At 37.8% G+C, this 15,542-nt stretch overlaps 1 protein-coding gene across 1 annotated transcript in view; it reads right to left on the bottom strand.

Annotated features, from left to right (window-relative positions):
* Positions 1 to 15,269, bottom strand: part of LOC134652710 (uncharacterized) — a 120,911-nt gene extending 105,642 nt beyond the window's left edge. Inside the window, exons 1-6 of the mRNA XM_063507873.1 lie at positions 15,112 to 15,269; positions 13,804 to 13,949; positions 12,772 to 12,871; positions 10,879 to 10,994; positions 3,710 to 3,904; positions 1,219 to 1,381 (exon numbers count right to left, since the gene is read on the bottom strand). Of these exons, the coding sequence (XP_063363943.1) occupies positions 1,219 to 1,381; positions 3,710 to 3,904; positions 10,879 to 10,994; positions 12,772 to 12,871; positions 13,804 to 13,949; positions 15,112 to 15,114 (723 nt within the window). The 5' untranslated portion in view covers positions 15,115 to 15,269. The remainder of the gene's footprint in view (positions 1 to 1,218; positions 1,382 to 3,709; positions 3,905 to 10,878; positions 10,995 to 12,771; positions 12,872 to 13,803; positions 13,950 to 15,111) is intronic.
* Between the last annotated feature and the right edge of the window lie 273 nt (positions 15,270 to 15,542).

Here is a 15,542-nt window from a genome sequence, read left to right as displayed (position 1 = left end):
GAGACAGCTATTTCTTATAAAAAAGAGTCGGACTCGCGCATGGAGGGTTCCGCACCATCAACAAAAAATAGAGCAAAATATTGTTATAATATTGTTATAGCGGAACAGAGATACATCATTTGTGAAAATTTCAACTGTCTAGCTATCGCGGTTCATGAGATACAGCCTGGTGACAGACGAACGTACGGACGGACGGACGGACAGCGTAGTCTTACTAATTGGGTCCCGTTTTTTACCCTTTGGGTACGGAACCCTAAAAATGAACTGTCATAGCTTAGGGACCATCATTTGACGCGAGAGGTACAGTATAGTCATCATCATCATCATAACATAATAGGTTTGCTCATGTCGGTGGAGTAGGTATAGTAGATTGAAACTACACTTGCATTTTCGTAGTCATTTGTGAAGATCTAATGATGGTTCAAGGCATGATCAAACCAAGCTGCTGGGCTACCGGTGGCGGGAATTCTAGTCACGTCAACATTGAGCGGGTAACAGCGCGTTCACCGTTTTTGAGCGTATCTTTTTTTTGCCATTTTAATTTATATTGTGACCTTTTTTGCCAGTTTTGTGTTATTTCTACTCAGAATCACGAGCTCTTTAAAAGGATAAAAAAATGTCCCACAGTTTTTTCCTATTATGTTACCATTTCCCAATATAATTTGTATGGCGGTAACAAAAAGAATGTTTGAAAAATGTATGGAAATTTTAAGACACTTTTTTTCTCCTATAAGGATGAAAAAGGCTCGCGATCCTGACTAGAAATGGGCGTTTTTTTTTGTTGTCCCCAACACTTTTTTTTCAAATTTGGGATTTTTTATGTTATTTCTACTCAGAATCACGAGCTGTTTCTATCCTAATAGGAGAAAAAAAGTGTCCCAAAATTTCCATACATTTTTAGATCTTTCCATTGCGCGACCGCCATACAAAATCTATGAAAAATGGTGACGGAATGGAAATAAAAACCTTAGGACACTTTTTTTCTCCTATTAGGATAGAAAGAGCTCGTGATTCTGAGTAGAAATAACATAAAAAATCCCAAATTTAAAAAAAAGTGCTGGGGACAACAAAAAAAAAACGCCCAAATAACACAAAAGTGGCAAAAAAGGTCACAATACCTATATAAAAACGACAAAAAATAAAAGAAACGCACTTTTCAGTCTCCATGTAGGTAGAAGTTATAGAAGGAATAGGTACTTGGAGCAACATTTAACTTACATCCTGGTGGGTATCGTTGAAGATCTCCATTTTGGCACAAATCTTGGCTCCAGGCACGACAACGCCCAGCCAATGGCGCGCTGGAGCTAAACCTGGGTGTCTTGTTGCGCATGCGCGGGTCACCTTGCAGCTCACAGACCACTCGTCCGTTCCTGTTTTCAATCTGAAGAAATATTTCAGTCATAACCCACCATTCATGAAAAATTGGCAGCGGGAATAAAACAAATATTATTGTCACTTGGATTTAAATAGTTTTGATAAAAAAAGAATAGGTTGAAAAAAAAACCGGCCAAGTGCGAGTCGGACTCGCGCACGGAGGGTTCCGCACCATCAACAAACAAGCAAAAAAACGGTCACCCATCCAAGTACTGACCCCGCCCGACGTTGCTTAACTTCGGTCAAAAATCACGTTTGTTGTATGGGAGCCCCAATTAAATCTTTATTTTATTCTGTTTTTAGTATTTGTTGTTATAGCGGCAACAGAAATACATCATCTGTGAAAATTTCAACTGTCTAGCTATCACGGTTCGTGAGATACAGCCTGGTGACAGACGGACGGACGGACGGACGGACAGCGGAGTCTTAGTAATAGGGTCCCGTTTTTACCCTTTGGGTACGGAACCCTAAAAATACGACTGTTCGGATCCATAAGATAACGGACTAATGGTAAATAAAATCCGACTTTACTAATATCAAGTACTAGCGACCCATCCCGGCTTCGCACGGGTTACACAAAACCTTAACAAATTACACGCTTAAACCTTCCTCAAGAATCACTCTATTGATGGGTGAACCGCATGAAAATCCGCTTAGTAGTTTTTGAGATTTATATACAAACAGATAGACGCGGCGGGGGACTTTGTTTTAAAAGGACGTAGTGATGGCGCTCCTATGGGCTCCTAAGAGATATGGTATGCATTATGATTGTTAAAGCCAGTGCAAACTTAGCGTGGTCGTAGTCCAGTAACATACTTTATCCATTATGTTGAAAAAGATCCACCTACCAAACACGCGACCCAGCTATTATACTTAGTGGTATTATTACTCGCTGCACGCGGAATCATAAATACTGGGAACAATGCGCCGTTTTTTGCTCATTTTGCGCTTTCCGTGGCACCTATATGCCATTATACAGACAAAAGATCGCAAGAGACGGCGCCTTGTTCTCACATTTTATTACTCTGCGTGAAACGAATGGAATATACCACATTAGCTTAGCTGGAAGTAAGCAATTCCATTGATCTTCGAAATAAATTAAAAGTGGAAAAATTCACTGTCTTGGGTGGGACTTGAACCCACGACCACTAGATCACTAGTACAGTGCTCTTCCATCTGAGCTGCCAAGACCGTACCCGATTCAGCGAATATTTCCACCATATGTGAGCCCTAGGGAGGCTCATAGCGACATCTACCGCAAGAGTACTACACGTCTTAAACGGCTACCGGAGTTCCAAATCATATTGGAAATTCACCAGTAATGATGCGCTATCCCACACTAGATTAATTTTATATTAAGCAGAAACGTCTGCGAACGATGCTATTAAGCTTCGAAATAAATTAAAACTGAAAAAATTCACTGTCTTGGGTGGGACTTGAACCCACGACCACTGGATCACTAGTACAGTGCTCTTCCATCTGAGATACCAACACAGTGAATTTTTCCACTTTTAATTTATTTTGAAGCTTAATAGCATTGTTCGCAGACGTTTCTGCTTAATACAAATTTAATTTAATTCCATTGATGTTATTTATAATCTCTGGCAACGCAAGCCCATGGCTTTTACTCGTAACATCAATCAACACGAGCCATTTGCGGGTTGCAAATGTTGCAATAAACGTTTACCCATTCCATCTGTTTCCATCAGCTATTTTAATATGTCAGTTTATCTGGGACCAACTCAATTTTACAGTTGCAATGGCCGTGCGCGTTGGAGGGTCGGCCATCTTGTGGCCTGAATCGGAAACATAAACTGTTAACATTGACACTACACGCTAAAGCAAGTGCCCTCTACAGTACACGTACGTTTTTAGTACATTGTAGGTTCTGCCATCTTGTGGGCTATATATTAGAAGCATAAACTTGATATTTACACTTCACGTCAATTCATAAACGGGGGCTCCTGTGCCGGCCCCCACAGTTCATGCACGCCCTAACCCTACGTGTTACAGATAGCCCTCTCTGCAGAGCATAAATGGAGGCAGATGAGACAGTCGCCCACGTCATTCTTGAATGCCCAGGGGTGGCAGAGTGCCGGGCACAACACCTCGGCTCGCCGGGGTCTCTCCCAGAAGTCGTCGGCAACGTCAAGGGTCTGCTAGGCTTCCTGGTTGAGTTGGGTTGGCAAGAATAGTGCCGCCAACCCATCACGCAAAATAGGCGCAATAATAAGACGTCGAGTTGCAGAAACCAAGCTTGCGAGAACATAGGTTCTCCACCTATGAAGAACCTATAAAGTAATTATTATTTAAGACAAAATAAATGATGACTCACGTTATCATATCATCTTCAGGATACTCGTTGGGCAGCAACGGCAGTGGCACTACCAATTTAGCTCCAACGCTATTAACAGGAGAGAGTTCCATGCCAGGTGGCAGCACCATGGGAGCTGAAGAGTGCCAAAGTGTGGAGATGTCATCCACTCCGTACAGTTGCGTTGCGCAAAACGAGACTGGAACAGCTTTCACCCTTTACGAAATAAAACACGTAAGTATTAATCTAATATTTAAAACTTTCGCGTTTTGAACACATATTAACTCACATTTATAGACGGGTCTATCGCGAAATGTATTTTATTACCTTTATTTACCGACGTTTTGACACAGGCTTCACTGGTCGTATCAGTTAGCCGCAACCACGACCAGTGAAACCTGTGTGGAAACGTAGAAAAATAAAGGTAATAAAATAAATTTCGCGATAGACCCGTCTATAAGGCGACAGTAGAGGTGGGTAAATTTTCAGATTCTGTCAATTTACCCCATTTCACACACAAGCGCACTTCACGCACACTACCTCACTTTACTGGGACAGGTCATTGACCCATCAAGTTTTTTTAAGATAGCGTTTTGAGTTTAGTGATAACCACTGACCTCTTTTGAGGAACAGAAACTGTAAAAACGTTCCATTGAAAGAAGAAAGAGAAACAATACATTAAATCTTGCTCTCCTTGTCTGTTCATGTCACACGTGACGTATTTAAATTCTAATTTAATTCATTTGATTGTTAACTATTTTCTGCATATTACGGCTTTGTCGAGATACGCGTTTTGTAAAGTTATAAATAAATAAATAAAATAAAAATAAAAAGCCTTTTAATTCCTTATTTGAAGTACATAATTTAGCATGCATTCATTATTAGTTATTTTATCAACAGTTAAATTATCACTTAGGTATATCATTTGTTAATATAATGAAAATTAAATTAAAAAATTATTTACTATTATCTATTAATCTAAATTATGTAAGGACCCCTCTTAGGGTGAAGGCCTCCTCCAGTTGTCTCCATTTGTCTCTATCTTGCGCCTCATGTCTCCATCTTTGTAAAGTTAAGTTAAACCGAATAAACCCAGATGTCATTAAGTCAGATGTAAAATTTTATTTACTACTCTATACGGTTATTCATAAGGCGAAAAATCAATTCAATTAGAATTTTAAATAAATAAAGTTTCGGCAGGGTGGAAATTTATTTAAGGCGGACAAAATAAAATTTAAAAATATATGTCGGCTGATGTACCCCTAAGATCTTTACAGATTTACTTGTACGAGTATCGTATATTCGCTATTTATTTTGCTATTAAATTTATAAAATTAAAATAAATAATTAAATATTATACTGGCATTCCACCGCTATTATTTCAGTGCTGAACTGATTATCTTCGATCGTAGCCTTGATGATGTAGTTGTACTTACACTTACGGCGGTAGGAGCGGCAATGAACCCCGCGCAGCGTAGAACGAGAGGTGCGTTGGGGTAAGTGCATATACATATAATTCTTCGTGCGTCTGTCTGTCTGTCCGTCCGTCTGTCACAGTCTATTTTCTCCGAAACTACTGGACCAATTCAGTTGAAATTTGGCACACATATGTAAATTTGGCACACTAATGTAAATTTGTGACCCAAAGATGGACGTGTAACGTAAATAAAATTTATTTTAGAGAATTTGAAATACGGTAGCCATTTTTGGGGGGGGGGGGGGGGGGGTAAATGAAAAAATTAAAAAATAATGTTTTTTAAACTATATAGTGTTACATATCAAATAAAAGAGCTCATTGTAAGAATCTCAAATAATTTTTTTTTTTATAATTTTAGGATTAATAGTTCAGCAGTTATTCATGAAAATAGGCAAAAAATGATCATTCTCCGCCCACCTTCTCCGAAACTACTGGATCTAAAATTTTGAAAAAAATACACAAAGTAGTTCTTTACCTATATATGTCAGGAAAATCTATAAGAAATGTGCAGTCAAGCGTGAGACGGACTTAATATACGGAACCCTTGGAATGCGAGTCCGACTCGCACTTGTTTTTGTTTAGCTCTTATTAGGTTTAAGGAGTTTTATGAGTGAAAAAAGAAGTTTTTTGTTTTATGTGCCCGCGTTATTGCCGATCGATTGAGTTTTAAACGATAATTAGACAAAAAAACTTGTTTTTCACCCAACGAATGTAGATCCCCATGACACTTCTTCCAAGTCGCCTTTGGATAGGCTTAATTTTAAAAATAATTGAAATAATGTTCTATATCATACTTGCAAAAAAAATCTAAAAATAATTTACGTGACCAATGCTTATTATTAGTAAATATCTTATAATTTAATATCTGATATATCACACGATACAAAAAATGGCCGCAAAGTTAAAAGTTCATTTATTTACGTTACTAAAGTCCGTCAACCAAATCTTGTCAGTAGTAAAAGGCGGCAAATTTGAAAAATCGCGGGTTAGCAACACTGTGTTCGAATAATTCCAAAATGCGTGTCATCTGTGTTTTATCTGTGGAATGTGGATCGTGATGGGATCGTGAATGACAGCCGTCACCTTATTTGTTTTCATTTGGTTTTCATTCTGAATCGTTTCTGTTTCAAGAGATATTTCTGCTGTCACCATTAAATACCAATACATTAAATAAGAATAAGAAAGCTAAGGGGCCTACAATGTACAATCATGCTCGTTGATGGTAAACATTACTAAAAATTGAGGTTATGACAAGTACATACTGGAAGAACTCTTTCGAACTTTTAAGATTATGTTCAGTTTTTTTGTTTTAGGGTTAAAAGGCATAAATAAAATTAAAACGTATGCCTAAATCTATCCAACAAGACCATAAATTGTGTCCTGTAAACCGTCCATAGGCCCACATGTCTAATATTTTCAGCAATCAGTTGTGACTATTTACAAAGATGCAATAAAATACTACAGAGTATTATGCTTGGTTGAAGTGACCCGGTAACATTGGTAACTTCATTATATTTTTTCAATTAATGACCTGAATTATAGTGTAAGCTAAAGTGACCCTTATCTTATTTACCTTTAAATTAAATAAACACCCAAATATCAGTTGTTTTATTTTTAATATGTAATCCTATTGTACAATATATACCAATCAAAAAAATTACACAGGTATGTCATATTCATCCAGAAGAGTACACTAATTTACATTAACAAGTGGCATATTATATTGTAAATAACAAATATATGCACTATCTAATTATCTGCATTTTGATATGATTTTATTTTAGTAAACTTAGAAGACATAGATAGGGAACAAAGAGAATATAAGCACTACGATATAGTTGTTTTTGATATCTTAAAATTTGTTCATCATTTTTATTAACATTGTTTTAACATCGCTTTTAAATTGTCCGTCCATGTTTCAAATTTTTTCAATAAACCGCTAGTGACAATTTGAATTGACGTAGGTACGCAGGGCGCGCTCAGCGGAAAAAAAAATCTTTTGGTTCGATGTACATTGCTGCTTTTCTTAGCGCAATACTGCTCTTTGAGTGTTGCCCTACTTTAGTTTGCTTTACATTGCTACTGACAAGATTTGGTTGACGGACTATAGTCCATCTTTGGATCACCGACTCTTTGTCATATGTGACAAATGTGTACCAAATTTCAATTGAATTAGTCTATTAGGGGCAGACACACGAGTGATCTTAAAAGGGATTTTTTTCTTGAATGATTTGTATGCACTTACCCCAACGCACCTCACGTTCCACGCGGCGCAGCATAATCAGTAAGTACCTAATAATTAATGTCCGACCGAAACACAAATTTCTGTATATATAAATATTGTTGTCCTACTTGCTCCCCAACTTTTGGTCTTTGTCACATAGTTTAGTTTCATAATACGAAGTACTATTTCGTATGTTTCGGCCAGGCCGAAAGATTCGGCCGTTTTTTGGCCGAAACCGAAATTACGGCCGAAACATGATTTTATGGCCGAAACTGGCCGAAACCGAAACCGAATCTTCGATCGGACACTACTAATAATCACAATGGTCTTAAGTACCACAGACCCTACTGTCGCTTAAGTCCTTTATGACAATCTCTGCCTATTAGAACTTATAAAAAAAAAGAAACCGAGTAATTATATCCAACTACCGAACCTGCTTACAAATTTTCTCGAGATATTTGAGAAATGTGATATGCAAAGGAGAACATTCGAACAAACGAAAGTATTTTTGCCCAAGCTGAAACGGAGACCTTCGCCTACGCTCGGTCAGTGATGGTTTAGGTACAGTCAGCTGCAGGTCACCCCTGCATAGAAGATTGTATGCAGGAGTGGTACCTTTTCTCTGCAGCTGACTGTACACCTATAAAAAATAGTTGTACCTGCTGCAATTTTATACCGGTACCGTACTTTATATTTCAACAGGTACAGGTACAGGCACATAGTACCTTCAAAACGAAGCGGTATTGATAAATAATAACGGTACCGTACAGCCTATAAATAATAATAATAATTCAGCCTATATACAGGGTGGTCCAAACCTTGACGTCCAAAAATTTTTTTTTAGATTCCTCACGTCGTGGGCTATCAGAATATACCCCATGTATGTTAGTCGATTTTTCGTAGTTATCGAGTTATGATTTTTTTTTACTTTTAACTTTTCTTATGAAATTCCGGGGTTCCCATACAGAGTGGCTAAAAAATAACTGCATTTCCGTTGCCAGGGAGGTTTTGGGATTATACTGAGCAACTTTTACAATGGGGCCAACCTCGAAACCGCGAAAAAAAATTACCCTTCCATAGAAAATGGACTAGCCAAAATGCATAAAAAACCAATTTTTTTTTCGCGATTTCGGGGTTGGTCCAATAATAAAAGTTGCTCAGTATAATCCCAACACCTCCCTGGCAACGGAATGCAGTTATTTTTCAGCCACTCTGTATGGGAACCCCGGAATTTCATAGGAAAAGTTAAAAGCTTAAAAAATCATAACATGAAAACTACGAAAAAACATACATATGGGGTACATTCTGATAGCCCACGATTTTTGGACGTCAAGGTTTGGACCACCCTGTATAGACAATAATCTCAACGCTAGCCCAATGCGGATTGGGGACTTCACACACAGCTTTGAATTTCTTCGCAAATGTATCCACTACGAGTATGCAGGTTTCCTCACGATGTTTCCTCCTTCACCGAAAAGCTAGTGGTAAATATCAAATGATATTTCGTACATAAGTTCCGAAAAACTCATTGGTACGAGCCAGGATACCAATGAGTTTTTCCTTACCGCTTATACCGTAAAGAAATAATGCAGTCTCTGCTTTGCACGATTATTGTGTGGAGATAATTCTTATAATCACCGAAACATACATACCTCTACGCACAGAATGTCATTGAAATAAAACATTGTTTTTTATAGTAAATTTATATAACATTCGATTTATACACATAACAATAAGCAGGCCGGGCCGCAGCGATATTGGCCTGTAAGCTTTATCTCGGTCTCCAAATCCGCAAAACTCGCTGGTACTAAATGCTGATCTTGCCGTTATTAATTATCTTGATTCTTGAAGATTATCAGAACAGCACGTTACGTAATCGCATACATAGACGGAACGAACGTCAACAAAGTAGGTGTAGACACTGCAAGTCTTTAGGTATTAAACGAATTACGCTTCGTATTAATAGATACTTCGATACTTCGATTTAAATGAACATATAATATTCTCTAACATAAATACAAGATTACAATTAATTGACATCAAAAGTCATTGACGTACAGAAGTCATATACATTTTTATAATGACGCAAAATTGATACCAGCATAATGAAAATCAATCCCAATCAGTAAAACGAGTCTTTAAACTTTTTTTCATTTTAAGCGGGTTTTGAAGGAACAAGTTACTTAAATTCGATTGTAATCGTATTGTTTTAGGATAATTTACTGCTGTTTTCGACCGTTACGACCCGTGAATAACAACAACTCACATTTAAAATTTGACTCGAGCTCGACGTGATTATATTTATTTACCCTATTGTATGAAATACAATTTATCTACTGGTATACATTTTCGTATGCGTATATGATGAAATGTCTATAAAAATGTCAAAAACGAGCTACAACGACGTACACGTCTGCTTCGATGCAAGGCCAACGGCCATCTGACTCGAAGAAGAGTTTTGAGTGATGTCGTCAATGTATGGAAATTATACGAAAGTTTACATTTGGGATTGAATTTCTGTGTTGTATTTGTGAGTAAAAATATAAGTAGATAATAATTTGGTAGTTTAGTTATCTAGCCTTCAAAATCCCACAACAACTCAATTACTGTCAAAGACAAAACTGTAATGCGTCTTGCTCAAACGGAACTCCATATTTTGATTTTTGGACAGTTTTAGTGTTGATTTGTAGAGAATTACAGCAAATAAAAAATATTATGGCGTGAAGATCCGGTACACGGCTTCTTCGTGAACAGATTTACGTATAATTTAATGCAGGTATTAATCATTCATTGAACAAATTGATTGCACAAAGTGAGGTCTAAATCGAAAACGTCATATACCGTCCCCTTTTACTTACGTTACGATATTGAGGCATAAGTATACAAAGGGTTCTGTCAGTATGAATAATGTACCTATGAGTAATGTATAAGTGTAAAACAAACAAAAAAACATGCGAATGTACAAAGTCGTAGTTCCGTTTCATGATTGGCTTGTACTCGTATAGCGATAACATTTAAAAAAGCAAGAAGTTGAATAGGTCATTATTATTTCATCAGTTTCATCACAAAACCTGAATCCTGCATGTGTATTTTTTGGCGAACTGGCTAGTTATATTCATCATATAATTTTATTACTTTAGCTTAACTACTTATAACATATTTAATTTTACAGCACATTGGCGCCCCTAGCGGAATGCTGTAAAACTACCCCTGAATCATATCAATATAATTATTTTTTTTTACATTTTGTTACTTTTTTATAATTTTGTTACTTTTTTTTAGCAGCGTCTGGGCTATAACCGCGAAAATGAAGTTCGCAAATTGCGGGCATCTTACTCTGTTAGGTACTATAATTACGCCTTCATTGAAGTAAAAGAGAAAGATACTCGCCATTTGCGAATTTCGGTTTTCGCGGTATAAGTCTCCTGTTCAAAACTTTGATTTAAGATGACGGTATAGAATGTCTATGTACTATCTAGTTAACTATACCTTCTTGAATGAATGAGAGGCAGCACGAGCGGGTCTAACGCGAAACGAACAGGTACGATGTTCCACCAGACCTCTACTTGAGCTTGCACGATATCGCAAACTGTGCGGGTCCAGACCTGAAATTACCACACATAGTCGGCCCGATTCGAACAATTCTTCTAAGAAGTCACAGCGATACGATATCGATCTGTCAGTGTCAAAAGTGACGGTTTTTTGGTTGAAGAAAACTTTTGACACTGACAGATCGGTATCGTATCGCAGTTACACCTTTAACACCGCAATAAGCATTGTTTGAATACGGCCGAGAGTGTTTAAACCAGGGATGTTGCGGATGCCGATTTTTTGACATCCGCGGATGCGGATGCGGATGCGGATTTTTAAAGGCTCACATCCGCGGATGCGGATGCGGATGCGGATGTCAAGATTAGGTACTTAGAAAACGTCAAATATTACATTTTTAGTATTTTTTTATTTAAAAAAAACGAAACGTTTAGTATTTGAACAAGAATAAGGTGCGTTATATTTAATAAACAGTAACTTGGCCGACTTTTCTTGATCTAGACGATTTCGTTATAGGTAATTACGAAATTACCTAACACTTACGCCGCCGCTAAGACGTTCCTGTACCGACTTGTTCGACATCCGCATCCGCATAAGCTCCGCATCGATTTTATGCGGATGCGGATGCGGATGCGGATGTTGAAAATAATGCGGAAGTTCCGCGGTTGCGGATGCGGATGCGGATGTTCGCAACATCCCTGGTTTAAACACTCGTTACGTATTTGAAAACAACGCTAGTGTTTCCAAAAACATTCGCTGAAATTTTTACTTAAAGTTGACAAAAAGGAGGATGGGCAGATTTGTATGGACACTGGCCTATGAACCAATAAGAATAATATATTGGAAAGGTTTTTTATATACTCCATTTTTTGTATGACGAGACTTGTCAAATCTCTGTTTAAAAAAAAAATGACACAATAAACATAAGAAAACGAATAAAAAACTAAAATATCGTTACACCAAATCATCCACAATAACAAAACCTTAATGATCTGCGACACAGGAACTTAGTATCGAAAAAAACTGTACTTTTTGCGGTTTTCCCTTTTTACACAAAGATTTGGGACTATCTGCCATATTAAAAGTATTAGAACTTAGAATAAGCTATCCAGTGACATATTGCTTGTCCTTATTGGTCAAATTAGGCCAATTTGCCCACCCTCCTTTACTCCTAATAATTTTTTGGTCCAAGTGAGATTAGAAATGCAAATGGTTTAGGACAAGAAATCAAAAACTCGTTATCTCTGACTTTTTTTAATTTTTCCGCTACCTTTACGCTATTCATTGATGTGTAAGATGTAATAAGTCTAAAATAAACGGCCCGATTCGACCAATGCTTAAAATATGTCACAGCGATCCGATACTGATCTGTCAGTGACAAAAGTGTCATCTTTTGTGTCACGTAAATTTTGACACTGGCAGATCAGTACCGTATCGCTGTGACATCTTATAAGCATTGTTCGAATCGGGGCGAAATTCGTGCTTCGAATTAGACAGTTAATGTATATTAATTATATTAAGCTGTAACCAGTAACTAAGTATTTGCCATTTTTCTTTCTTTCTTTATACATTAAACTAATACAGTCAATGAAAATATTTGTAGGAATTGTTTACTGTTAATTCTAAAAACATCGAAGGTACTTGAATTAAAAACTGTCCAAGGCTGTCCATCGTAATCCAAAGCGGCAACGCAGCGAGCGTGATGGGCACCTTTGCGTCGGGGGCAGCTCGGGACAGGTTTTAGTAGGTAGTTATTTTTTTATATTTTTAGCTTGTATTTATATTTAAGTATCTACAATAAATGTTATTACCTATATTAAATTAAAAACTTACTTTTCCATCAGGGCCAACTTCATCCACTATTCTTGTGCATACGATATTCGGTTGCCATTTGACCTTGAAGCTTTCTATTGGTATGTTCTCCAAAATTAATCTGTAAAATATAACATTTTTGTGAAATTAAGAAGTAAATGATTAAATGTTAGTAAATGATTCTCAATAAAGAAGTCGATTAAATGTTCAAAACGAGTTGATAGTAATAATCTAATAATTACAATAAATAGCTAGGTAGGTACTGCTATTTATAGTTATAACACATGCTTTATTCGGTACGTTGACTACACCAGCTTCTACTTTCTGTAATGCAACATACCAAAATACTTAAATACAACATACCAATAAAACAAGAAACTTGGCAACCACAAACTAATTGTTGTACCTAAATAATTATACACTCAGTCAACCGGTTGCAGCAAAAATCTTTTAAAAATAATGTTTGGTATTTTCCCCAAACATTTCTATGCAAATTTAAACGCAAACGAACAAAATTGTCAATTTGAATTTCTGTTACCGGGATTCATTTGCAATTTATTAAATTTTAAACCTTTAAGCTTTTTTACGTACCAGTGAGCTTGAACATTTTGTTTCCGTGTCAGGGGGTGGGAAATTGTGTAGGTACGATTTCTCATTGATATTTATTTAAACTACTTTTTTCTGCAATAAAGTCATTTGAATGATCGAGAAATAACTGTGCGGCGGTTACCACACTGACATCAGTATGTCATGCACTGTATCATGTTTACTTTAGGATACAGCGACGGTGAAATAACCGCCTACCAACTACTGCATTTGTTACTGCAATAACTATAGAAATAGACTGAGTTAATTACATTAACTGCAACCTATAATTTGCTATCATGGGCCATACAGCACAATTCGAACAATGCTTACCAGGGACCGACCTGTCAGTATTAATAACGACGTTTTTGATTGATTAAATGTCACTTTTGACACTGACAGATCAGAATCCTATCGCTGTGACATCTTATAAACAATGTTCGAATTGGGCCGATAGTATGTACTAACTGCAGCACAGTGCGGTGTGTCCCTAGCTGCGCGCCGGTGTCGGGCACGTGAACTCGCACTGCGCATGCGCTGCGCTCGCGCACGCTGGCCTTGTCCGGCTCCAGTCGTACCCGGCGAGTGTCTTCCTCCGAGCTAGGGTCTGCTAGCTGTGCAGCGTGTTTACGTGCGTAAAGAATAACTTTTAGACTCATATAAGACCTTTGTCTCCAGATCCCGTAGACAACATGGCAATCGCTAACGAAACGCAACTGTCACTGTCACACTAATATGGAAGAGTGATAGAGAAACACAAAGCGATTCGATAGCGAACTTGCAAGCGATCGTCACCTTGGCTAGGCCACCAGGTGATGTAAGCGTTAAGTAAATTGTAGAAACGTTGCTTGTATTCCCATGTAAAGTAAAGGTCAAACGGTGTCCATGGATTCAGAATCCAACAGAAACAAACGAGGTTAAAGAGCGGTGTACGCACATTTTTCTAACAAACACTTAAATTCGAAAATCACGCTATGTTAGACGGCCTTTTTGCCTGCAACTGACACTTGTCCTTTAAAAAAAATCTAAATAATGTTTCTGTAGGTACAGTAGTTTCTGGCCTCGCTCCAAGTTCAATGAAACCAGGTGGATGTCATTTCGTGGCACTTTATCCTTTTATTCTCTGTTATATCTGTTATATCTGTTTCTATTTTGTGTTTGTGCTCACGAATAAAATTATTTCTATTCTATTCTATTCTATTCTATGTGCATACGATGCAGCCAGTTGTTGCAGTATGTAGGCACAGATTTATACCTACTCGTATCTTGGGTCAACGTGCTCATTTTAAATGTCTTCCCTTTAATTTCTCTCACACTGGCTTTTTAGGGTTCCGTACCCAAAGGGTAAAAACGGGACCCTATTACTAAGACTCCGCTGTCCGTCCGTCCGTCCGTCTGTCCGTCCGTCTGTCACCAGGCTGTATCTCACGAACCGTGATAGCTAATAAAGATTTAAGTGGGGACAAACGTGATTTTTGACCGAAGTTAAGCAACGTCGGGCGGGGTCAGTACTTGGATGGGTGACCGTTTTTTTGCTTGTTTTGCTAGATTTTTTGTTCATGGTGCGGAACCCTCCGTGCGCGAGTCCGACTCGCACTTGGCCGGTTTTTTATTTTTCTTTGCTTTGATGTGTACAGTCACTATCAGATATATCGGAGCGGCTAAGGCGCTCACAAATATCTGAACACGCCTCTATTGTCAGGGCGTTAGAGTGCGTGTTTAGATATTGTGAACGCCTTGGCCGCTCCGATATATCTGATGGCGACTGTAACTCACCATCTCTCCAGCCTCCTTAGCAGCTAGTGCTCCAGGACACAACTGGCCGCTTGTTTCCTCTCGCTCCTCCAGAACATACCCTGAAGCCAAGTTCTCCTGCCAGCACGAGCATATACCCCAAGGCCTTGATTTCCAGGAAAATTGGTATAAAAGTGGACTGAAAACATCATCAGGTATATATATGTAGATTAGGCAGGCATTATAAATGACTTTAAGCCAATTAGGGGATATAATAAGAGAAAACTTTTGGACTGAACTCTGTTAAATCATAAAAGGGCGTTTTTTTTGTCCCCTACACTTTTTTTTCAAATTTGGGATTTTTTTATGTTATTTCTACTCAGAATCACGAGGTCTTTCTATCCTAATAGGAGAAAAAAAGTGTCCCAAAATTTCCATACATTTTTTGATCTTTCCATTCCGCGACCGCCATA

This window comes from Cydia amplana, chromosome 12, assembly GCF_948474715.1.
Source record: "Cydia amplana chromosome 12, ilCydAmpl1.1, whole genome shotgun sequence".
Taxonomy (NCBI): Eukaryota; Metazoa; Arthropoda; class Insecta; order Lepidoptera; family Tortricidae; genus Cydia; species Cydia amplana.
The sequence above is the reverse complement of the archived record's forward strand: the minus strand, read 5'-3'. Positions and strand labels throughout refer to the sequence as shown.